This window comes from Ostrea edulis, chromosome 2, assembly GCF_947568905.1.
Source record: "Ostrea edulis chromosome 2, xbOstEdul1.1, whole genome shotgun sequence".
NCBI lineage: Eukaryota > Metazoa > Mollusca > Bivalvia > Ostreida > Ostreidae > Ostrea > Ostrea edulis.
The window spans coordinates 96,911,517-96,939,041 of record NC_079165.1 but is presented as its reverse complement, the minus strand read 5'-3'; the positions used below and the strand labels follow the sequence as shown (position 1 = coordinate 96,939,041).

The 27,525-nt window shown below is 37.1% G+C and overlaps 2 protein-coding genes across 2 annotated transcripts; both read right to left on the bottom strand.

Moving 5' to 3' along the window:
* LOC125681186 (uncharacterized) lies at nt 1–13,240 on the bottom strand. The gene is made up of 6 exons (XM_048921153.2): nt 12,757–13,240; nt 11,035–11,199; nt 10,521–10,640; nt 8,893–9,025; nt 6,941–7,143; nt 1–3,400 (listed from the first exon to the last, which is right to left on the bottom strand). Exons 1-6 carry the CDS (start codon nt 12,865–12,867, stop codon nt 3,140–3,142), a joined length of 993 nt encoding a protein of 330 aa, XP_048777110.2. The 5' UTR covers nt 12,868–13,240; the 3' UTR covers nt 1–3,139.
* Nucleotides 13,241–26,535: 13,295 nt separating this feature from the next.
* Nucleotides 26,536–27,291, bottom strand: LOC130051542 (uncharacterized). Its single transcript, XM_056153542.1, has one exon. It carries the CDS (start codon nt 27,289–27,291, stop codon nt 26,536–26,538), a length of 756 nt encoding a protein of 251 aa, XP_056009517.1.
* Nucleotides 27,292–27,525: the final 234 nt, after the last annotated feature.

Here is a 27,525-nt window from a genome sequence, read left to right as displayed (position 1 = left end):
TTAACTTCATGAATTTTATAGCATTAAATGAAAAGTACCACCACATTCTTTACATACCTCAATCAATTCTCAAAAATACGCTAATTTTAGATATACTGTGATGGCTAAATTCTTCTCAAACACGAACTATCATTACTCTGAAAAGGTCATAAAATAATAATGAACATGCATCAAAGTAAACAGAATTTAAAAAACCCAAGAGATGTTTGTAAGACACATATGTCCCCCATGGTGCAAAATTGAAAAGGGTTATACACACACACATCATTTAATTGAGAGTAGTATCATCAATTCAAAATATTGAGCAGACAATATCTTCCTATGTCAAGAGTGGATTGACCATGCGACCTAAAAATCAATTGGGATCATCAACTCCTGAAGATGTACCAGTGTACCAAGTTTGATGTCTGTCAAGGAAAGGGTTCTCAAGATATTGAAGGGACAGTATATCCCTATGTCCAGTTTGACCCTTGACCATGTGACCTCAAATTCATTAGTAGTCATCTTCTCCTTATGATGTACCAGTGTACCAAGTTTGATGTCTGTCAAGCAAAGGGTTCTCAAGATATTGAAGGGACAGTATATTCCTATGTCCAGTTTGACCCTTGACCTTTGACCATGTGACCTCAAATTCAATAGGGGTCATTTTTTCCTGAAGATGTACCAGTGTACCAAGTTCGATATCTGTCAAGCAAAGGGTTCTCAAGATATTGACCGGACAGTATATTCCTATGTCCAGTTGACCCTTGACCATGTGACCTCAAAATCAATATGGGTCATCTTCTTCTAAAGATATACCAGTGTACCAAGTTTGATGTCTGTCAAGCAAAGGATTCTTGAAACATTCAGTGGTCAATATATTCCTATGTCCAGTTTGACCCTTGACCATGTGACCTCAAAATCAATAGGTGACATCTTCTCTTGATGATGTACCAGTGTACCAAGTCTGATGTTTGTCAAGCAAAGGGTTCTCAAGATATTGAGCGAACAGTATATTCCTATGTCCAGAGTAGATTGACCCTTGACCTTTAACCTTTTGGCCTGAAAAACAATAGGGGTCCTCTTCTCTTTATAACCAACCCACATATGAAATATCATTACAATCAAGTGAATGGTTCTCAAGATATTGAGCGGACAACTCATGGTCTACCACATGGAGTTAAAACCAGCAGTTTGACCTTGACCTTTGACCACGTGACCTGAAAATCCATAGGGATCATCTACTCTCTAAGGAAATCCTCTGTATTAATTTTGGCTATTACCAAGCAAAGGGGTCAAAAGATATGGAGCGGACAACACATGGGCTTAAGACCAGAGGTTTGACCTTGACCTTTGACCATGTGACCTGAAGGTCAATAGGGATCATCTACTCCCCAAGCGCAACCCTTGTACCAAGTTTGGTAGTTATCATGCATAGGGGTCAAAAGTTATTGAGTGGACAACACATGGTCTACCACATGGGGTAAAGACCAGCAGTTTGACCTTGACCTTTGACCATGTGACCTGAAAATCAATAAGGATCATCTACTCTCCAGGGGCAACCCCTGTACCGAGTTTGGTTGTTATCAAGCAAAGGGGTCGAAAGATATTGAGCGGACAACACATGGTCTACAGACCGACCGACCGACAGTTGCAAAACAATATGCCCCCTCTTTTTCAAAGGGGGGTATAAAATGCTACAATTTTATACATAAAGAACTCTATGATCTACATAAACAAATATTTTCTGTCCGTAATCTCACTAGATTGTGATTTTTTTAGAATTTTCTTAAAACGGAAAATAATTATTTTCGTTTTTATTTCAACATAAAGCATGTGGGCATGTTGAATATTTACACGCTGTACTCTGTCTTGAACATTTACTTATACTAGCGCATGTGTTCACATGTCCTGTATGTGCGTGTAGTATAGGAAAGGGACACAAGAAGATGGTCTATTTAATTATATGTTAGATGTGGGACTGGTACATATTACTTAAAACATTTTTTTAAAAAACAAAGCAATGAATTATCATTATTATTTAGAGACCGAAGGATTAATCAACTGTTTGGCCACACATTTATAATATGAACGTACGTCCGATACTTCAATTGCGTTTTCGACGTTTCACCATCTGTGGTTCGAGTAGATATTTTGATTGGATTTAGTGATATTTCTTATTTTGAACAATCTTTACGCTTGATTTGGGTTACAGCGGGTGGTTTTTTCTCTCTATATAATACCCTTTTCTATGCGTGTCCCTTTTTATTCCTTTTGTAAAGATTTGTGTGACGTCATCCTTTGTTACAGTATAAATAGCATTAACACTAGACTACAAACAGTCCAGTCGGAGAAATATGAGACTCTGAGAACAAAACAAGGACGTCACAAAAATGTTTTAAGTCTACATAAAGTGAAAGTATGTTATTTGAAAGTAAACTCATTTACTACACTGCAGAGGTACATGTATGTATAACAAGTAATTGATAATGATGAACTTTGAATACAAAGAAAAGTTATATTTACATGTAGAATTGACAGATGATTACATATCAGGCAGGGTACTTCCAGCTAACCGGTTTAAACCAGTCATATTATGATCAATATTTTAGGACACTTCTAGTTTACTGGTTTAAACCAGTCATATCATGATTATTATGCAGGGCACTTCGAGTTTACCGGTTTATCAGTTTACTTGAAATTCCACCAATGAGTAAACTAAAGAGGTAGGTTTCCAGCCGAGAATAAATTTTGGCACAAAATAACATATCTATAATACATTTCAGAAATAACTGTATCCTATCTTATTCTCATTTCATGTACAGTAAAACACGCTTATAATAAACATGCTGTTAACGATTTTCTGCTTATTTCAAACGAAATGAACATGACAATTGTATTGGATAAAACAAAGTTTCATTATAACGTGCTTAATTTTCATGGCCCTGGAGGTTCGCTATAGCCGTGTTTCACTTTATACAGACCATGTTTACTTAGATTATATAAAAATTATATTTCTCAGTGTTCCTTCTCATGTGATTCTAAATTATCAATGTATCGAAATCTTAAAGTATTCTTTCAGTTGACACGGTAAAAGAAAAATTCAATTTAACATGGCAAATACGCATATTATGTCACACATATGTGTCAGTCCATGGCCTTACAAATTCCCAACAATCCTCTGCTGGAAGTCAACAGTTAGATGAGCCTTGTCAAATCCGCGGAGTGTTTTCAAGTAATCAAAGCTGCTCTTGTACTGCTGTTGTGTGAAGCCCAAACTTGAGAAAACCGCTTTAAGTCCGTCGGAGCGGGCGGATTCTAGGGTAGCCGAGTAGTTAGCCTGCGCTGTTACAGTGATGAGATTCGCTATGGCCGTCCCGTTCTCTCGTATTTCCGCAGCCTCGTTCTTTATCAACTGTACCTATGAGTATAATTTAAATGATGGTATCAAGATTATGACCTTTTATCTATCTGACATTAAAGATGTATAATACACTTATCAAAAGTACATGTACATAGTACATTTGTAATAATGTTGTGGTCTTCATAACATTGCCTAATGCAGCTTAAAAAATTAAAAAGCTATTTTATGTAAACATATCAAAGAAAAATTAAAAACGCCTGTGAAATTCGCAGGCAACTGTCTTAGAATTGTAAGTTTAATTATTTCATCCACTATAAGCTAATTAGACGGGTGGGGGTTTCCAAAAAACAACCCCCCCCAAAAAAAACCAACAACAACAGGATGAAGAATATATTTAAGCGACTTTAGCGTACATCCTCTTGAAAAATTGAATACTTTCAAATCATGTACCTCCACCTTTATGCAATTATGACCTCGATATTTCCTTTGTACATGGTACACGCATTTTATAGAAACTTTTTGGGGGAAATCTATTTCCTAGATAGTGACATTGTCAGAAATGGCAATAGTCCCAACTACGAGTACATATGCACTGTACTTGTATGTTTCTAAATGATCAATATCACATATGGCATTATGATCGATTCGCTTATAAACGTTCATCATCATCTAAACAATTAAAAAGATGAAAAGCATTGATTTTTTTTCTTTTCAAAATTATATGTTAAAGTGGTTTTATGTGAATCAGTAAGATTAATTCACTGCATTTGTTGCTATGGCGAGAACAAGAGTGACGTAAACAGTCCACTGCATACCCATCACAAGTTTTCTTAAGCCATAGGTTGTAAAACTTTACTGAAGGTAGTATCAGCCATCATCAAGCTTCGACATGCTTTCTATACAAGATCCAAGCTTAAAACATGTGACTGTGACGGGAGGTATATAGACCAACCAAGGACTCTATGTGTAAACTATTCCCCCACAATTATCTAAGTTCAACATGATAACCTGCATTTTTAAAGCGTTGATTAAACTTAGCAAATTGTTAAGAATTTAAAAAAAAAATCCTTGTAATATGCAAATATTCAAGTTGTTACATGTAACAGGGGCCTTATCTTGAAAACTGTGAAAGGAGTGAGACGGACATACCATGTACTCACACCGTAATATTGGCTCAAACGTGACTAAGTTCAACAATGTGTAATTTTCTCAAAACTTTTAAAGAAAATCAAAATCCTTGCCACGTGCACACTTTCAATACCCAATCAAACGCTCTGTAAAATAAGAAGATTCTCACTTAAAAAACTATGGGAGGAATTAGACTAAAAATCCATATACTCTCCATGTAATATAGCTGCAATAATGTAGCCCTATCCAATTTTTTTTTTAATTCTGACGTTTTCGGGATAGGGCTACAATTCCATAGGATCTCCGTAATGGTGCAAAATAATTTTATGAATAACCGATAATAAACTCTGTGTATTAGTCCCAAATGTTGTTTACACCAAAAGGAGTACCAACTTTGTGCTCGGGCATGTCTATTAAAGGTGTTTTTCCATTAAATATAATGTACAGCATGCAAAATGCTTCGTCTGCTCCGCCATGCTTGTTATCGCGAGATCTCGTAGGTGGATCTAATGAAAAGCCTAAACATTGACAATCAGTGCGAAAATGTAGTTACTCAAGCTACTTCGACAAAGAAAGGAAAATCATATTGTTGCAGAAAGAATTTACACTCTGCTGTTCGGTTTTTAACTTGATATTAAATTCAAACCTTTTCAATACCGATGAAATAGCTTTCGCTTCCATACTTGTCCATTGATGTAAATGCTACCTTATATGGCATATGCAAATGACTTGACAACCGGAAGTTGAAACTTCAGTACATCAAACATGGCGCACAAATATGAATCGAGAAATTGGAATTTATCGAAATTGTTGAAAACGGTAGAATAGAGCCTCACAAATCTAAAGTTGCAGGTTGTAAATTTACATATTGACTAAGAAACATAGAATATCATTTTATTTACGTAAAGAAAGTCAGGAAATGTTTAGAATGAGCGCAAATGTTGCGGGAGTGAATCACTCCTGCATTTGCACCATTACGGAGATCTTAAGGAGTTGTAGCCCTCTCCCTAAAAAAAAAATCAGAGAGGGCTACATTATTGCAGCTACATGTAACATCTCCTCAAATGTGACTAAGTTCAACCTGTAATTTTCTGAAAAAATAAAATAAGAAAGCCCTCACTTGAAAACTGTGGAAGGAATTATGTACCCTTCATATAACATCAAGTATTTCAAATGAAGGGGTAAAAACTCCTACAAGGGATTTAGAGTGACCCACAAGAAGTTACACAGCCAGTTTCAGCATAAAGGGACTGGTTCACGATTCTTTATAAAAATATTTTTCATTTTTGTTGTTAAACATTAAAAAATATAACTCATTTAATCTGTGTTATGTAAACAAAGACTCGAGTCTTTTTATGTAAACAAACAAGTAAAATGTTGATTTTGTAATGTAAAGCATCTTAATTTTGCATAGTCACAAATTTTAACTTTTAGATGACACATTTTACCCCCAAAATGCTTGAAATGTGAAAGATATCATAAACTTAGATCAATATCCATTTCTTTTGAAAATGTAAACAATAACATACCGCAATCTTTGTTTACAAAACAAATAATTATAACTTTTTAAAATGAGCTTCTGTGATAATGTATAACCTTGATTTTTATGTGAAATCTTTTAAACACATTAGACAGTAGATTTTGATCATTAAAAGTGAAATAGAAAATTTTGGAGACAATCGTGAATCAGTCCCTTTAATACGTGACAGAAATGAAAACTAGAAACAGAAAACACCGAATGGACAGAAGGAGGTACAGACCCCGCTAAAGGACGGGCGTAAAATGATCAAAAGAAACAAAAATAACAAGGTTATGAGAACTGATACTAATTAATATATCATTTAATCAAACGATCGAATCGGTGATCGTTAGTTTCTCTTTTGAATGCTTGACAAGGATGTCTTATTCTACGAATATCATTCATAATGAATTATAGGCCTAACGTTCATTTATTGAGAATAAAGTTATCAACATTGATCTGCATGATATATTTCAGTTAAAAGGCAAAAACGACAATTTCTAGCTAGATTATAGGCAGGTTATGAGAGTTCTGTTTAAAGTAACTGTGCAATCACCAAATTCACTGAGTCTGTATAATTCTGAAAGAACCAAAAGGTGATTACTTTACCCTCTACACTAAGCCTAAACTAAAACATCAACTAGTACACTGTCAGGTATTCTAATTCTGCATTTAAAATTCTGACCACTCAATAAGATTACAATACCTACTGAAGAATATATTCATTTGTAGTATCTGACAAGACGTATCATATACTGTTTTGAGACTTTGCCAACCACTCCTTTTCTGTAGTTAGACTTTAACAAAGAATTTCAGATCGCTCTGTGAATATCATTTACTGTATAGAGCCTGAAAAAGGGATTCAATGAAGAATATATTTATTTATCCAAAGAAGGTCGCACACACTTAGTAACAGAAATTAGGAGAATATGATAGGCAGTATCACAAACCATTGCTGTCGTGTTTTTTCTGACGACTTGGGCATCCTGTAAAAGTTGTTCTCTATCAGCCTCCTCTTGTAGCGTTAAAGCTTTCATGAACTGACTCTGGACGTCGTTTGGAATCGTAATTTGTCCGAGATGGAAGTATTTGACGTCTACGTAATAACCTTTATCTGCACTAGTGCATGACGTCTTACAACCAGTTGGACATGCTGAAAAGGGAAAACGTGTTTACTTGTATACTTCATACAAAACCAAGAGGTGGCTCTTCTTTTCAGATATTGCCGACTTTCAAAACTACAATTGTACATACATTGTATATACATGTATATGTTCGAACACCACGTGGATTAAAATCATTGTTCAACATAGATTGTACGTACAATGATTAAGAAATAAGATATCTTATTTTGAGTGCATTGGGACGTGAAGGGCGTTACAGTAGATTTGATCACTACCAACTTTATGTCATATCCCAATGACACTAAAAATTTCTATTTTGATTTGTGTTCATATTGATTGATTGATTAATTTTATATTGTTTACCGTCCCTCTCGAGAACTTTTCACTCATAAGGAGACTAGTACGTACGTCACCATTGCCGGTGAAGGACTGTAAACTTTAGGTCTATGCTCGGCGCGTACGGCTTTTGAGCAGGGAGGGATCTTTATCGTGCCACACTTGCTGTAACATGGGACCTCGAATGTCATGGTCTCATCCGAATGACCGCCCCCATTTAGTCGCCTCTTACGACAAGCAAGGGGTACTGAAGACCTATTCAAACCCGGATCTCCACGGAACTGTTTATATCAAGTTTCCATACTTAGTAGCAGATACCGAAATATAACGATCAGACAACACAAGATATAGTTTGTTAGATTTTTATCGAATAAATAATTGGCAACAATGTCTACGAGAATATATCATATAGATATTTGATTTAGAAAAAAAAAGAAGAAGACAAAACAGGTGTAAAATAAAGATCAGTTGGAGCGTCAAGTTAACTCAATCGAAGAAGAGCGGAGTAAACTACATCCATGATGTGATTTGGTCAATCAACGATGGAGAAACCGTGGGGTTGGCCTACTTGAAATTGAAAACGAAATTGTTGAACACAGATTTCGACAGAAATTTAGAGGATGTAAGAGAATTGACGGATGATAGATTGATCAAGTTAACGTTAAGTTTTTGGTCAGGTTTACAAATTTTGGAAGGGAACAACGGCATGTTCATCGTTAGGACTCGTGGTTGTGGTGCAGATCGAGATAAAATGCAGGTAGGTTGCTTTTTTACCTTCGTATGAATTCGCCATGTTGGAAAAGTTGCAGATTTAGGCCTACTTGCAGACGGTATTTAAAATAAAACATTTGAACGGTATGTTTAATGTTTCTATTTTAGGGCTATTAATTGATGAAATTTTTGTATGTTTTTCAAAATGAACTCTGTATATTCTGATGCGTGTTTTTTTGTTATGATGTCGTCGCAGTGGCGGATCCAGGATTTCTGAAGGGGGTGGGGCACATATGAAAATAAAGTATTAGCCAAATTACTTGGACATTTTGGGTGCCAATCTGGAATTTTACTCACATTATTTCTAAATTTGAGGCGAAAAGGGGAAAGACTTCTAATTCGCAACTGCAAAGCATTAGCAAGAAGCCAAGTGAAAGTACCTAACTTTTGACGCGATGATTGTATTCATACGCAAGAAAGTCTTATCACGTGACCGACTTCAGTATCGTCAAAATTGAATGTCAATTTCGTTAGTATTGTCATATAAGAAAACAAATGGGCAAATGTAAGTAAGTTATAATCATGTGCGATTCTTTGCAGGGAAGTGTTTGGAATTCAATAATAACATCTCGTTGGATCATTTTTTTCCCATATGACTCAGGCTAGTAAATTGAACAAATATACACTAGTACTCAATTCCCTTTTAAAAAATCATCTCTTCATAAACTAACCGTAAGCATAGGACGAACAGTCCGGTCTACAACAGGTGCCCCCGAGTCTGTCACGAACTGCCTTGTATACTGTTTGCTCCATCCTCTTACGATTTGCAATTAATTCTCTTGTGTTGTATCCAGTGGTAGAACCCTACGTAAAGACAAATTACACAATAGATATTGTCGGTCCATTTTACGCATTTATTTGTAAGCCATTACCATGTAGATGTGCAGATTCTTTACTTGATTTTTGTCTCTGTATATGACCCGTGCATAATGCTCAGGATCGTACCAGTGAGGGTTTCAAATGCTATATATCATAAATTCTTACCATTTGTGACGTGGTGACCTAATCTAAGATCTTCGAATAAGCATTTGCTTATATACGGAAATGATATTTAGTGTGTTTGAAGGCCTGAATGTGTTAATGAAAATTACTGAAATGGTTCTTAATGACGCCAATTTTTCAAAGAGGGACATGTACGTGTTGAAGACGATTTGCAATATGCAAGTGCCATAGTAAAGTGCAAAGGGGACAGAAGCCAAGCTGAAGCACAATGAAACAGTAAGACACAGATGGAGTGGATTTAAAAAGAGATGGATGACAGATATTAAACTAAGTACACGTAAATGTAGGTAGCTGACATGTCCGTCTATGGACTATGCAGGAAATTAGGTAGGAGACGGGCTGAATGGTAAAAACGAAAAAACGGCAAAACTTTATTTTCCATTTTCAAATTTCCACCGGAAGACTGGCTATGGTATTTGGTGAGCCATCTGTGGAGCGCCAAATTAATATAAACTCAAATAATTGAAGATGCTTTGATTATTTGATTGATTGATGTTTTTCAGTTATCTGGTGGCGCCCAGCTTTTATTGGTGGAAGAGAGAACCCAGATACAATGTACCTGGGAGAGACAACCGACCTTCCGAAAGTAAACTGGGAAACTTTCTCACTTACCGGCGCGAGCGGGATTCGAAACCACGCCGACAGAAGTGAGGGGCCGCGTGATTTTGAGCTCGATGCTCTTAACCACTCGGCCACGGAGGCCCCTAAATGGTATTTGATTGTTGGGGTCCAGATTCGTAGAAATTGGTGTGGACAGTGTTTTTATGTTTTCCTAGCTTATATTTTAAAAGAAATTTCATTTAAGCTCTGTGGAAAGTGATAATAACAGTATAAGGAGGTCGCCACTAAGAAGAAACCAAAAAATAATAGTATAAGGAGGTCACCACTGAGAAGAAACCAAAGAAATTCAGTAAATCAAATTCAAACCGACAACTACTTTGAAAAAAAAGGTTCTTCATATAAAGTTTCATAACCAAAGTTCAAAACGAATCTAAAATATCACATGATGGCACTGATCCCACTTCTGAAATATCACATGATGGCACTGATCCCACCTTCTGAAATATCACATGATGGCACTGATCCCACCTTCTGAAATATCACATGATGGCACTGATCCCACCTCTGGTGTGTTTGCCTAACTCTCTATTTTGTATTGCTTATACGAGTTAAGAGATTGATCACTGTTCGTTATTTTCACCTTTCATGGAACTTAAGCATAAGCTGACTGACCCAAACATTAAAAAAAATCCTGGTTTGTCTAAATTGGAAGACAAAAATACGTTAAGAAACTGACCTTTAGTGCGTCCAGAGCACTGTTTTTCACAATGTCTCGATAGTCAGTGTCATAAGTGTCATGAAGAAGAACAAGTTGGTCTTTGCGGAGAAAGTACTGTAGATGAGCTGTCATTTTCACCTGTAAACAATACATTAACCTGTAAACAATACATTTACCTGTAAACAATACATTCACCTGTAAACAATACATTTACTTATAAAGAGCTAATATACGTAAGTTTTAAAATTCTATTTCCACAAAATCCGCAGCTTAAAAATATCTATTTGAAAGGTCTTTATGTTAGTTTAATATTCCCACACTTTAAAATCCATATTGCACTCGAGTTATAAATTCTACTGGTGTATATATTCGTAATCAATTTGTAAATTTTAATTAGTAATACTTTTTTGAAATACCAATGTCTTGTACATTCTTTGTGCACGTACGTCTGACACGAACAACTAGAATAATAATCAAATATTGAACACCATAAAACACGTGGCGATCAGGCAGACCAATTTAGAATGTTTACCTCAAGTTTGTCAGCGGTGAAAATTGCCACATCTTTCAGTGTGATGAAATGTGCATCTGAGCTGAAAACCTTGAATTCTGCATCCGGGCCTATAAGGTATTTCCCCGTGGTGTATACCTCTGCCTTGTCTACAGATCCTGTTGATTTCTGTCTTTTGAATCCAAACTAAATTAAGAACCATATACCATGTACATAAACTTCGGAATGCCTTGGGGAAATACATATACGGCCGGTATAATGCGTCGATTAACAATGTCGTATTGCTTAGATTATTGGGTCTTTTTTAGATGAGGTTTTCGAAATCAATATACTGTACGTGGAGTATCAGGAAAAACAGATAGAATTTTATGTTATATTTTGAGCTGATAATAATAATGGTGCGGCACGTATCACCCCCCCCCCTTTTTTTAAAGGGGGAACCGGAAAAGAATCATTGGCTGAAAATTTTTGCATTTGACAAGCAAGTAAAAAAAAAATAGAAAAAGAAGACCCAATACTCGAAATCTGAAATCGTAAGGATCCATCAGATCAATTCATCAGTTCATTGTACACATTTACTATGGGGAAGGGGAGGGGGGAACCAGTCTATATACATGTATATACATAATAGCTTAGTTTGCTGTACACTCTTTTTTTCTGTATTTGGTCTTTTGATTGTCACTTTTTTTTCTTCTTCTTTTCTTAAGCTTGTATGACCGATAGGGCCAAGAATTGTATTTGCATATATATATATATATTAGTTATTTCGGATTTCAAAGATTACGGTTGAGCATCACTGAAGAGACATTATTTGTCGAAATGCGCATCTGGTGCATCAAAATTGGTACCGTATAAGTTTTACATTATGACCCCTGGGTCGAGGCCTCTGCTGGTGGACTGTTAGTCCCCGAGGGTCTCTACAGCCCAGTAGCTAAGTACTTCGTTACTAGCTTGAAAATACGGATGTATATTTAATTGCTGTTACAAAATTTAGAAATTCATTTCAAAATTAAGGATTATCTCCCTCATGCATAGCTCTTATCCTTGGACGAATTTGGCTCCACTTTTTTGGCATGCTGTTTTTGGCTATATTTAGCTCTAAAACTTCATAGTTATTTCGGATTTCAAAGATTTCGGTTGAGAGCATCACTGAAGAGACATTATTTGTCGAAATGCGCATCTGGTGCATCAAAATTGGTACCGTATAAGTTTTACATATCGTACTTTGCACGTAAAAATAAGCAACTCTGCAAGTGAAATTAATGGAAAAAGTCGTTGACGAAAAATAATGAGAGGAGGAAGTTGACTCCTCCTTCTGAATAAAATATATACCAGTCTGTTGGGACTCTTTCAGAGTCTCTAGTGGGATTTTGTGTAGATTATGAAATCTTTCAAATACATATGTACATGTACAGTGTACGTATGCATTTCATGCAAATAGTTGACAACACCAGTTTGATGAAATCTCTCTTTACTTTGTGCAATTTAATCAGCCAGTAAATTACTTTGTGTCAATTTTATTCTATGAAAGCTTTGATTTAACTGAACACTGTAAACAAAATCTTACAGGTATACAAATTGGCACGTGTTTCTGTACATAAGTTGTGACGCATGTGTACTAATAATTAATACTATTAGTTTACAGACGTCACACATTATTTACAGAAACAAATGCATGTGGATAGATACCATGGATTGGATTGTCTTGTCAGATCAGGCTATAGATGTTAATGGTGTACATACCTCGTAATACTCTAACGTGGAAAAACTAACTGGAACGAGGATCACAATTAATAAAACGGGTATCCCAACAGCAACCCCAACAATGCATATACATTTCTCCTTTTCTGCCATCGCTGTTTAAATCCAGTTACTACACCGGTATAATTTCCTTTCAAATGTACAAGTGCATGTATACGGATGGCTATTTATTTAGCTATTTCCTGCTCATATATACTTCCTATTCAGCGACACACCTTTTCTTTCGAAATCCATGTATGTGTTCGTCATGTGTAATTTTAAAATCCTGTTTCGTTAGAAGTTGTCAAGCGCGCAGATCAATACATTGACCCCGAGTGAAGTTAAATCCTACAGACAATTGCCACCGTATATGCTAAATATTTACATTTTATATGAAGCGCGGATCCAATATAGGGTGTACCTTCTGAGATTTGTCAAAACTTCTTATATTTACACGCGCCCAATCTCCTAAACAACAACAAGAGAGAGTGTTAAACGTAAAGTATACGATATCAAACAAAATAACATATACAGCTGTATGTACAATGGATGTAAATGCCTCATGCAAAAGTCTGGTAACAGAGTCCGACAAAACCAAGCTTGTAGATATTAAAGTATATAAATTAATACATATCTATGTACTTAGATTGAGAAATACCTTGATAAGGTATGGTAGCACATTTCTGCCAAACACTTTTCAGATAACTGTGTTAACTTATCAAATCTTCAACTTATCAGATCTCTATGTCAACTTATCAATGCAAGTAATACATGTAATCTTGAAATATAAGCTAAGTATTTTACCTTTTACTGAATAGGCATGCTTACACCATGAACTGTCATACACTTGTTACCTTACGTCTCTGACAAGTTATGAACAAGTAAAGATAACGAACAGTCATCAATCTAAAACAATCCTATAAAGAATACAAAATTAAGAAAAAAGCAAACATGAACCCTCCCTGGACAATCCAGAGGCGGGATCAGGTGCAAAGGAGGAACATGGGCGGCGAAAAGGGCGGGAAATACCATACATAAGAAAATAAACATTTCTTATAATTCCAATGACCATAAAAACTTAATGAAATGCATTATCAACATACCATTCTACAAAAACAAATATACGTAAACGCAAAATGAAGGAAAGGGTACGTAACGAACAGACGTTAAGGCAAAATGAACAATACACAAAAACAAGACGAACAACTCAAAACACAGCAAATGATTTGATATGTCATACAAACGGTGAGCTTTTTTTGCCAGATAAATGACGATAAAATCAAAATCAAGTTTCTCGTGAAATAGACACATATTGCAATGAACAAACATAAAAACCATCAAACAGTCGTTGGGTGGCGATTCGGCAATTTTTACGGCAAGCGGTCAATCTAACTCCCGACGGCCCCGGAATGCAATGTTTTCTAGATAATATTAAAAACGGCGTTAATGATTTTCTGTTGATAATAACTGAACTAGTTTGTAAGTAGAGGTTTTCTTTGTAATAATATTTCTTAATATACATTTTTCTGAAATAATCATAAAATGGACAGACTAACAAAAAGTGAAATTCATTTTCTATTTCTGCTTTTGAACACATTTTACATATTCTCTCATTTCTTGAAACATTACAATATCTACCTTGTTCAACCTCTAGTCTATGTGATGACGTACGGTATTTACTGATATATTGTACATAACCTCTAGTCTATGTGACGTACGGTATTTACTGATATATTGTACATAACCTCTAGTCTATGTGACGTACGGTATTTACTGATGTATTGTACATAAGCTCTAGTCTATGTGATGACGTACAGCATTTACTGATATATTGTACATAAGCTCTAGTCTATGTGATGACGTACGGTATTTACTGATATATTGTACATAACCTCTAGTCTATGTGATGACGTACGATATTTACTGATATATTGTACATAACCTCTAGTCTATGTGATGACGTACGATATTTACTGATATATTGTACATAACCTCTAGTCTATGTGACGTACGGTATTTACTGATATATTGTACATAAGCTCTAGTCTATGTGATGACGTACGGCATTTACTGATATATTGTACATAAGCTCTAGTCTATGTGATGACGTACGGTATTTACTGATATATTGTACATAACCTCTAGTCTATGTGATGACGTACGATATTTACTGATATATTGTACATAACCTCTAGTCTATGTGATGACGTACGATATTTACTGATATATTGTACATAAGCTCTAGTCTATGTGATGACGTACGATATTTACTGATATATTGTACATAACCTCTAGTCTATGTGATGACGTACGGCATTTACTGATATATTGTACATAAGCTCTAGTCTATGTGATGACGTACGGTATTTACTGATATATTGTACATAACCTCTAGTCTATGTGATGACGTACGGCATTTACTGATATATTGTACATAAGCTCTAGTCTATGTGACGTACGGCATTTACTGATATATTGTACATAAGCTCTAGTCTATGTGATGACGTACGGCATTTACTGATATATTGTACATAAGCTCTAGTCTATGTGATGAGGTACGGCATTTACTGATATATTGTACATAACCTCTAGTCTATGTGATGATGTACGATATTTACTGATATATTGTACATAACCTCTAGTCTATGTGATGACGTACGGTATTTACTGATATATTGTACAAAACCTCTAGTCTATGTGATGACGTACGGCATTTACTGATATATTGTACATAAGCTCTAGTCTATGTGACGTACGGCATTTACTGATATATTGTACATAAGCTCTAGTCTATGTGATGACGTACGGCATTTACTGATATATTGTACATAAGCTCTAGTCTATGTGATGACGTACGGCATTTACTGATATATTGTACATAACCTCTAGTCTATGTGATGATGTACGATATTTACTGATATATTGTACATAAGCTCTAGTCTATGTGACGTACGGCATTTACTGATATATTGTACATAACCTCTAGTCTATGTGATGATGTACGATATTTACTGATATATTGTACATAAGCTCTAGTCTATGTGACGTACGGCATTTACTGATATATTGTACATAACCTCTAGTCTATGTGATGACGTACGGCATTTACTGATATATTGTACATAAGCTCTAGTCTATGTGATGACGTACGATATTTACTGATATATTGTACATAACCTCTAGTCTATGTGATGACGTACGGCATTTACTGATATATTGTACATAAGCTCTAGTCTATGTGATGACGTACGGCATTTACTGATATATTGTACATAACCTTTAGTCTATGTGACCTACGGTATTTACTGATATATTGTACATAAGCTCTAGTCTATGTGACGTACGGTATTTACTGATATATTGTACATAACCTTTAGTCTATGTGACGTACGGTATTTACTGATATATTGTACATAACCTCCAGTCTATGTGATTACGTACGGTATTTACTGATATATTGTACTTAACCTCTAGTCTATGTGATGATGTACGATATTTACTGATATATTGTACATAACCTCTAGTCTATGTGATGATGTACGATATTTACTGATATATTGTACATAACCTCTAGTCTATGTGATGACGTACGGTATTTACTGATATATTGTACATAAGCTCTAGTCTATGTGATGACATACGGCATTTACTGATATATTGTACATAAGCTCTAGTCTATGTGATGACGTACGGCATTTACTGATATATTGTACATAACCTCTAGTCTATGTGACGTACGGTATTTACTGATATATTGTACATAAGCTCTAGTCTATGTGACGTACGGTATTTACTGATATATTGTACATAAGCTCTAGTCTATGTGATGACGTACGGCATTTACTGATATATTGTACATAAGCTCTAGTCTATGTGATGACGTACGGCATTTACTGATATATTGTACATAAGCTCTAGTCTATGTGATGACGTACGGTATTTACTGATATATTGTACATAAGCTCTACTCTATGTGATGACGTACGGCATTTACTGATATATTGTACATAAGCTCTAGTCTATGTGATGACGTATGGTATTTACTGATATATTGTACATAACCTCTAGTCTATGTGACGTACGGTATTTACTGATATATTGTACATAACCTCTAGTCTATGTGATGACGTACGGTATTTACTGATATATTGTACATAAGCTCTAGTCTATGTGATGACGTACGGCATTTACTGATATATTGTACATAAGCTCTAGTCTATGTGATGACGTACGGCATTTACTGATATATTGTACATAACCTCTAGTCTATGTGACGTACGGTATTTACTGATATATTGTACATAAGCTCTAGTCTATGTGACGTACGGTATTTACTGATATATTGTACATAAGCTCTAGTCTATGTGATGACGTATGGCATTTACTGATATATTGTACATAAGCTCTAGTCTATGTGATGACGTACGATATTTACTGATATATTGTACATAACCTCTAGTCTATATGATGATGTACGGTATTTACTGATATATTGTACATAACCTCTAGTCTATGTGATGACGTACGATATTTACTGATATATTGTACATAACCTCTAGTCTATGTGACGTACGGTATTTACTGATATATTGTACATAACCTCTAGTCTATGTGATGACGTACGGTATTTACTGATATATTGTACATAACCTCTAGTCTATGTGATGACGTACGGCATTTACTGATATATTGTACATAACCTCTAGTCTATGTGATGACGTACGGCATTTACTGATATATTGTACATAAGCTCTAGTCTATGTGACGTACGGTATTTACTGATATATTGTACATAACCTCTAGTCTATGTGATGACGTACGATATTTACTGATATATTGTACATAACCTCTAGTCTATGTGATGACGTACGATATTTACTGATATATTGTACATATGTGAAATAGAACCGTAACTTAAATCCATCATTTACATATTTGTACAAGTAACATTTTGATGAATTTTTAAAAAATGCATTCATTTCTTGTACAAACATGTCATTCAGCCTTTGTTTTACTTGTAATAAAAGGTGCTTTTCGTTTATATAATGGGAATCCCATATATTTCCAAATCCTAAGGAGAGTATTAAACCTTTTACATCCGACAACCAACAAGTGAAAGTTTTTGAATTACACATTTCTAACATTTCATGGTATATACTATATCTAATTTTTCAATTTCAACCAGTATTTAATCATTCTATATTTCGTATTTAAGATAAAACAAAAGTGCGTCCTAATTCCGAGTACACCATCATGGAAACAGTACTCTTCTTAACTGATAAAACCTTTTGCAAAAATCTAAATGAATATTCTCCAGTTCATTTGCTGGGTTTCAACCCCAGACTTCACTATAATTTGCTATACTACTAATGTATGTGTCGAACAATGACAATTTTGTACGAACATTTAAGTGCAACATATTCATTTAACTAAATAAACAACTTAGGCTTTTTTATTTTTTACATTATGATGCTAAAACACTCTGTGTTTTATTAGATTTACCATTAAAATTAAGAGTAACACCAAGGTAGTTAAAACTGTCTACGTTATCAATAATTTTACAATTATTTTATAATTATATTTCCAACATAATTCTGTTTTAATCTACCACTATTTCTAAATGCTACAATTTTAGTTTTATCTACGTTCACTGTTATATTCTACTTGGTTGTATATTGATACAAACAGTTAAACATATCTTGCAAGCCCTGTTCCGTCTCAGGAAATAAAACAGTATCATCAGCATACATTATCAAAAATAAAGCTATTTCTCTAATTTCTACAGGTGTACATATGCTTTCAATAAATTCCATTTCAAATTCATTTATATAGAAGGAAAATATCAAAGGGGGAGAGTGTGAAAACACATCATTAAGAACTTTTGTGAAAGACTCAATACATTTATTAACACTTTCAGTGCTAATTTCTACATCGGACAAAATTTCATTAAAAACAAATATGTTAAGAAATTCTATTATACAAAACCCAGTATTTGCGTAATACAAGTCTCAGAAATTTTGGACTCGTGATATTTCGTTCCTGCGATTTGATGCAATATGACTAGATCGCGGAAATAAGTACTCGCGTAAAATAAGGAATCTATTGTTTAATATTACTTGTTAAACTGTATTATTACTATCATTTTATTCATTTATATAGTTTCTATGCGCTGTACAATGTGCTAATAATCAATGATAATAGACTTGCAAGAGCTATAAAGGAAATGATAAAACAATAGATTGATTGATTGTATCTTGCTTTACGTCTCGCTCGAGAATTTTTCACTCATATGGAGACGTCACCAAGACCGGGGAAGGGCTTCAAATTTAGGCCTATGCTCGGCGCTTACAGCCATTCAGCAGTGAGGGTTCTTTAGCGTGCCACACCTAATGTGACACGGGACATCCGTTTTTAAGGTAATCTCCGAGGACCCGTGATATTCTGTCGAAGATTATGCCAGACGATGGGCTAAATATGAAAAAGAAGAACTTGATACATTGTCAGAATGGGTTAAAAGCATAAGAGGGATATTAAAATCCCGCATTAGACACATGAAAACAAAAGTACGTACCATCTATCCTTCTGTGTTTAGTAAACCAGAAGTGATAAAAGAATTAGATAGGTTACATGAGGAATATGTTTTGGTTCCAGCTGACAAAGCTAGTAACAACATTGTCTTTGTTTGTAAGGCTCATTATTACAACTGTATTTTAAACGAACTTGGCATTAATTCCACTTTTGGTAATCATACTTATACTCCAACTGCCCTTTCAAAAGACGAAATTCTTCAAAACCAAGCTTCAGTTTTAGACACATTTAATATTCCAGTCAATGGGTCGAATGAATATGAGTTACCGTACCTATACTGGATTCCTAAACTACATAAAAACCCTTACAAACAAAGATACATTGCTGGATCCAGTAAGTGCTCTACCAAGCCCCTATCTTTGCTCCTCACGAAAATGTTAACAGCTGTGAAGGAGAAACTTCAAACTTACTGTGCGACTACATATGCCAAATGTGGATTCTAAAAAATTCTAAAGAACTTTTAGTAAACTTGAAATCACAGAATTTTCCCCAAATCAATAGTATTAAAACCTATGACTTTTCAACACTATACACGACCATTCCTCACGATAAATTAAAGACTAGACTTTTTGACATCATAGACAGTTGCTTCTTCAACAAAAACGGAAATATTCATATCTAGTGATCAGTCATTCAAAAACTTGCTTTGTTAAACACCACTCTGATTCCACGCACAAGTACTCTGAAGTTGAAATAAAAAATATGCTAGAGTTCCTCATTGACAATATCTTCGTGGTCTTTGGTGATCAGGTCTTCCAACAGTCTGTTGGAATTTCCATGGGCACGAATTGTGCTCCTTTGTTAGCTGACCTGTTTTTATATTCATATGAAGCAGAATTTATTCAAAAACTTCTACGTGAGAAGAAAAAATCTCGCTGTGACCTTCAATTCGACTTTTAGATATATCGATGACGTTTTGTCTATTAACAATGATAGCTTTCATATGTCGATTTGATATATCCCTGTGAGCTCGAAATAAAGGACACCACAGAGTCGTCCACTTTTGCTTCATACTTAGATATTTTATTGAAAGTAGACATTAACGGCAAACTGACAACTCAACTGTATGACAAACGGGATGATTTCAGCTTCTCCATCGTCAACTTCCCACATGTATGTAGCAATATTCCATTATCACCTGCATATGGTGTTTATATATCTCAACTGATTCAATATGCAAGAGCTTGTTCTGGGTATAGTCAGTTTTTAAATCGAGGTAATCTACTGACAAACAAGTTGATGGTACAGGGATTTCAACAGTCTCGATTGAAGTCAGCATTTCGCAAATTCTATGGTCGTTATAACGATCTAGTTCGTCAATACAACCTCGCATTGGGTCAAATGCTGTCTGATATGTTTCATACCGATTGTTAAGCCGTTCTTGGCACACTGATTTTGACTGCGGATAACTCCGTTTACCTGATCAGGATATGGGGCTCACGGCGGGTGTGACCGGTCAACAGGGGATGCTTACTCCTCCTAGGCACCTGATCCCACCTCTGTTGTGTCCAGGGGTCCGTGTTTGCCCAACTATCTAATTTGTATTGCTTGTAGGAGTTATGAGATTGATCACTGTTCGTTATCTTCACCTTGCATTCACACCTGATGCCGAGCGTTTGGCAATGGAACTATCACTAACTGTTTTTTAAAACGACTTGGGTCTGTCGCGACCGAGATTCGAACCACAAGCCTTCCGCATGCGGGGCGAACGTTCTAACCTCTCAACCACCGCGGCAATAGAAAGAATTTAAATAAACCATGGTAGTAAAATGACAAAGTAGTTGACTTTGACAAGATACAATCGGCATACAGGTATTCGTATGCTAGTATATAATGCTGGATCAAAATTCAGTTTGCAAGAGCTTGCACATGGAATCCTTGATATTGCACTGAATTTTACATTCACAGGACATATTCATGTTTGAACAAGAGTGCTTTTAGGTTCTTGCAGAATGCTCCATGTGCTTCAAGCTCTCGAAGTTCCAGTGGCAGTTTATTTCACAATTGTACACCTAGTGTTTTTATGGCTCATGCACCGTATGTTTGATGATTTCTTCACTACCAGTTTCCATTGGTCGGATGATGATCGCAAGGTCCTAAGTGGCTGGTAAACAAGACATAGCTCTCTCATGTATGTTGGTGCCGAGAAAGAGTGTAGTGACTTGTGTATGGTTGTCAGCACTTTAAACACAACACGTTGCTTTACAGGCAGGCAGTGAAGTTGTTGAAGTACCGGCGAAATGTCTTGTCTGTAGCATGTTCTTGTCAGGCAACGTGCAGCGTTGTTCTGAGCCACTTGTAGTCGGTGCATAGGGCGATCGGTCATGCCAAGCAGGAGGGATTGTGATAATCAAGATGGGATACGACTGTTGCATTGATGACCTTCGCACACACTTCCTGGGTGAGATGGTGTTTCACCTTGGATATTCTCCTGATGTTGAAGTACATCTTCCTTACCACGGAACTGACTTGTATTTCCATTGATAAGGTGGCGTCCAAGGCAGCACCGAGGTGTTTAACAGTAGACTTAGGTGTCAATATTGCCTCACTAATCTTCAGACGGATATCCTTCACGCGGCACTGGTTGTGGGCACTAGCAACCACCATTATCTCAGTTTTCAGTCATCCAGGTTCGGACACTCGCAATGCATTCCTCCATAATGTTGACTTGATAGGTCCGCATGACAGTGGGTTTTTTTAACACTCAAACGGTTGTAAAGTTGAGTGTCATCTGCGAACCCATGACGGTTCATGGCATATTGGTTGATAACTCTCCAGAGTGGGAGAAGGTACACCAGGAAGAAAAGGGGGCCGAGAACAGACCCTTGGGGCACTCCAGTGGACAGTGGTACATCTGAGGACACACTGGTGTTGATCTTCACCGTTTGGATGAGGTCACTCAAGTAAGACTGTACCCATCGGAGTGCTGTGTCCGTCAATCCAGCTTCCTCACGCAGACTCTCCAGCAAGAGGGTATGATCGATGGTATCAAATGCTGCACTTAGGTCAAGAAGGACCAGGAGCATAACGTCACCTTCATCCAGTACTACTTCTACGTCTGTTTTTATTCGCAGGATGGCTGTCTCAGTGCTGGTACCGGTCTGATAAGCTGACTGAAGATCATCGTATAGACCATTCCTGGTGAGATGGCTATTAAGCTGTTGTGCCAACACGCTCGACGACCTTGCTGATGAATGGGATATTTGATACTGGTCTATAGTTACTAAAAGTTCTCGTATCAAGTCCAGGCTTTTTCAGACGTGGTGTAACAAGTGCACGTTTCAGCTCATTTGGAAAGACCCCGGTTGAAAGTGATGTATTCAACAGCTCAGTAATGCTCGGTAGCACCACAGAGAGAAGTGCTGTTCTTCAGGAGCGCAGTGGGGATGGTATCCAGTGAGCAGGTCTTATTAGCTCAGCTCCTGATGACCTTGTCTACTTCTTCCAGTGTTTGTAGGAACCAAGATGAGGCACTGGTCTGTCCAGGTCTGGAGAAGTTGTATTGTCATGGAGATCTGAGGTATCGATACCATGTCTGATCTTTTCAACTTTGCTGTAGAAAAACTGCACAAAATCGTCGGCAAGGGTCTGGTCACTGGTGGTAAGGGAGTCCCTGCAATATAATTCACCAGACTGCTAATAACTCTGAAAGTCTCCTTACTGTCAGCTGTGATGAGCTTTTCCTGATAATAACTGGACTTGGAGGAGTTGATCATATGCACCACAGCTCGGGTCTGCTCCGCAAGCATCTGTCTATGCACCTCCAGGCCCGATCTCATGGTTTTACGCTCCAACTGTCTTCTCCGTTGTCTGGCTTCATGGATTGAGTCATTGTAGCACGGTTAGGGGGAGTCACTTTTGATGGTGATGGTTCGAAGGGGTGCTATGCTGTCCAGAACCTCGTTTGCTTTAGAATCGAAATCTGACCGCAGATCGTCGACATTGCTCCCCTCTTTGATGGAAGACATCGATTCTCCTAGCTGCTGTGCCAATATTCCCACAGGGATGCGCGTCAATTGCCTAGCTAGCCGAGTTTTGTTTGCTAGGTGTAATGGACAGGTATGGAGTTGGCATGTAACACCGTAATGGTCTGATATCCCTATATCAATCACATATTGACTTTACTAGTGAGTACATAGGGTCATCCCTTGTGAACACTAAGTCTAAAGTATGTCCAGCTGCATATGTGGGGACATCTACATGTTGCTTGAGGTCTAATCCAGCCACTATGTTCTGCATCTGTTTGGTGTTGGACATGTCCGGTTCGTCATAATGCATGTTCATGTCTCCGAGGATGCACAGATGGGATGGAGTAGTGGTTCACACGTGTAAAAGGAACTGTCCCCACTCCTGGAGAAATTGGGTCACTGTGAGACCATTCTATCGTGAGGGGGTATTGATTGAATATTGTTTAACGTCCCTCTCGAGAATATTTCATTCATATGGAGACGTCACCACTGCCGGTGAAGGACTGCAAATTTTAGGCCTATGCTCGGCGCTTATGGCCATTGAGCAGGGAGGCATCTTTATCGTGCCACACCTGCTGTGACACGGGACCTCGGTTTTTGCGGTTTCATCCGAAGGACGGCCCCATTTAGTCGTCTCTTACGACAAGGAAGTGAGGGGGGGGGGGGGGGGGAGAGAGGATGGTACACAAGTACTAGAGTGACAGGATGGTTGCCACTGAGTCTGACCGTGCAAGTTTCAAATGTCGTGAATTCAGGTTGAGGGATACATACGATATCCATGCTGGCCCTGATAACGAAGCCAACCCCTCCCCCTCTAGCCCCTTTGGATGTAGGTCTGGGCTCACCAATGTATTTGTACCCAGAGGGGCAGAGGTCATTTATATGTGGATCATCTTCAGGTTTCAGTTATAGCCAAGATGTCGACGCATTTATCAGTGATATATTCACAGAGGTATACAGCTTTTCTTGCTACAGATCTTGCATTAATCAGATGCAGACTGATAGATTTGTCTGTAATTTGCACATGTTTGTTCTTGGTAGGTGTATGAACTAAGTTATGTTCATTTACACCAATCAATCTCTCCAGAGACACTTTCACTTGTATTCTCTGTTTTGAAAACTGGCTGCCAACAGTTGGAATAGGGACAGTCTTGCTAGGCTCATCAGAGACTGTTACGGCTGATATGCGAGTACTTGGTCTATCACATGAGAAACGAACTAGGTTATCCATGTTAACTCTAAATTGTTGGTGTCCCACATATCTACACCGCACAACACACATTGTAGGATATGTCTAATGAGCCTAACGCGAAAATCTTTAGTACTGAAAAAACACATTATACAACTATTGAATATCTTGGCATGCACGAAATTTAATAGAGCGACCTACTAATACAATCTGAGACAGGAGGAAATCAAGTCGTACGCCTAGCCGAGTACGAAAATTCATAGAAAAACATCAGGAAAGTTGATTTGAACAAGAGAAAGTCGCGGTAAGGTCACACATCAGTGAACACAATGCCTAAAATTATTGTCTAAAAACTGTTTAAAATGCAAGTTATTTATGGAAAATATTCCCGTCTTTGCATTCAACAAGTTAGTCTGTAAGAGCTCAACAAATCTTAAAAATAGAACTTTCGTAATTAAAAAGAAATCGAGTTGAATGATCAGAAGTGAAGCCGCCATGACACAGCGCTGACACACTCTAAACCCTTGCTGTATGTATATGACACTATATTATTCCCCACAAACACCAACGGAACTTCAATATGGATTTATAGATGTGTTTCATTACTATTGTAGAAGATGGCACGTAAAGGTCAATAGTAACAAGTCCAAATTATGATGTTTATAATAATAGTAATATCATAATTACGTTATTTGTGGTAAATGTACTTCCAATATCAACACAGATATTAGATATAGCAATGGAAATCTTGATGTGTTACATTCCTCAAATCTTTATTTTAGACTGAAAAATTACAACAGTCCATGGTTTAAAAACATAATACAAATTTTGAATGATTGTGGATTATTATACCCTCGAACGAAGTTTAGGGGATATATAGGAATCACTCTGTCTGTGCAGATTCGTGTCCGGGCCATACTTCTTTGTTCTTTGACACAGGCATACCATATTTGACACACAGGTGGATCACCATGAGACGATGTGTCGAGTACCTTCATGACCTCCATATGACCTTGACCTTAAGGTCAAAATTAAGGATTTTTACAATGGATTCGTGTCAGGGCCATGACTTCTTTGTTCTTTGACATAGGCATACCATATTTGACACATTAGTGTATCACCATGAGACGATGTGTCGGGTACCTTCCTGACCTCTATATGACCTTGAACTTTGACCTCAAGGTCAAAGTTGATTATGGTGTTTTGACATAGTCATACCATAAGATATGAATGTATCACCATGAGACTATGTGTCATATACATTCATGACCTCTTACTTACAGATGTTTTCAAGCATGTAATTAAGGGAAAGTTAATAACTTTATAAAGTAATTAATCTGCTTTAAAGTAATTATGTACAAAAATAATACATGAAATAAAATACGTAATCAATATTTAAACCATAAACATGAACGAATTTGACACGGGATATTACTAAATACGAGATCTTAAAGCAAAATTTGCTTGTAAAACACTATGTCCAGCAGATAATGGCATGAACATCGGGTCATACAGCTTTAAGTGTTGAATATCAAATAGAATCCATTCCATGAATATTAAATAAAACCCATTCCGTGAACATCAAATAGAATCCATTGCGCCTCCCTTGCTTTCTGTGATCTCTTCATCTTCTCTCTTTCTTTTGAGGGGATTACTCTGATGAACTTCCTCTGGTGTTGTCATGCTTTCTTCTCCTCTAATAGGGCTAACGTCACTAAGGCTTGGATGGGACGAATTTGTAGAGTTAAAGGAAGTACCATGTCGAGTGGTATCCAACTTGCGGTGCACTGGGGGCTGAAGCATTAGCAGGTGGGTAGGCTTTAGGAGAAACACTAGGGGACGATGTGTCATTAAGGAAAGCAGCAACATCTTCTGCAGGGATTCCACACAAGTAAGTGGCCTGTTTGAGAAGGTCAACATCACTCCCCCTTGGAATAATAGACTGGAGTCAATGTTAATCTCGAAATCCACTTCCTGTGCAGAGGAGGCACTTTTGCTACAAGAGTTAAGGTGATAATTGGTAGGAGAGATGGTTGGTCATTTCTGTTCCTGTAGTGAGGCGCTGCTGACATTCAAGTCAGGTGTGGTGGTGAGATACAGAACGTGTTTGTTGTGAGATTTACTGGATGAGGCAGATGTTCGAGGTGAAGTGGACCCAGAGAATGCTACTACGGATGGTCCATATTGTTGAAGAGGTTGGTAACATAATCCTGTGGATACATGATTTGCTGCAGATACACATTTGGAGGTTGAAGCACTCTGGGAATTGTAGAATAAAGACACAGAATTAGGCAGAATCTGAGAGCAGGCTGTGTAGTTCGATTGTGTTGCTGGGTGGCTTTTGTGGACCTTGAAAGTTTTCTGACAAGAGACACTGTATGCATTGTCATTGCAGTCCTTTGTCACAGTCTTGATCAGGGTGGAAGGAAGGTTTGCTTGAAGCCAATCCTCTGCAAGGATGTCCTTGAGCTGGGTGAAAATGGGATTGCTCTGCCTGTGGTTAAAGAACTGGAAACATAAGGGGTGTATGGCTGTTTCATTGTTCGGTGGCTGGAATGTAGTGTTTGACTGGTCTCCTTGGAAAGTGATGGTGGGAAGTGAGGTGTTTTCTCTATCTGTTATCTGTGGATAAGGGAGGCTCTGTCTGTAGTGTTGCGGCAGAACATTTGGATATGTACTGTACGTTGGAGTGGTAGGGTACTGCTGCTGCATGAACTTCTGATCTGTACTGTAGAACTCCTGGTAACTCTGTGGGATGCGTGTGTAGCCAGGGTGGAGAAAATTGTCTTCCATTCTAAGGCTGAGGCCAGTACAGTCGGAGCAAGGTGCTAAAGAAAGTAGCTGGTTGATTTATGAAGAATTTGATGCTAGCTTTGCCAAGATCAGATGTTGACGATGCGGACTGAGATGTCCAGTATATACAGTGTATATACCGGTACCTGATGGTAGACATGCTCTCTATTTCCCGAGACTCTCTATCTGAGATGTCCAGTATAAATATATACCTGGTGGTTGACATGGTCTCTA

What these genes read in the sequence shown, in the direction of transcription:
- LOC130051542 (XM_056153542.1), bottom strand. Translation starts at nt 27,291, where the DNA reads ATGGAAGACAATTTTCTCCACCCTGGCTACACACGCATCCCACAGAGT.
- LOC125681186 (XM_048921153.2), bottom strand. Translation starts at nt 12,867, where the DNA reads ATGGCAGAAAAGGAGAAATGTATATGCATTGTTGGGGTTGCTGTTGGG. An exon ending in CCACGTTAGAGTATTACGAG is followed by an intron (nt 11,200 to 12,756) that starts GTATGTACACCA and finishes TTCTTAATTTAG; the next exon opens with TTTGGATTCAAAAGACAGAA. An exon ending in TCACCGCTGACAAACTTGAG is followed by an intron (nt 10,641 to 11,034) that starts GTAAACATTCTA and finishes TATTGTTTACAG; the next exon opens with GTGAAAATGACAGCTCATCT.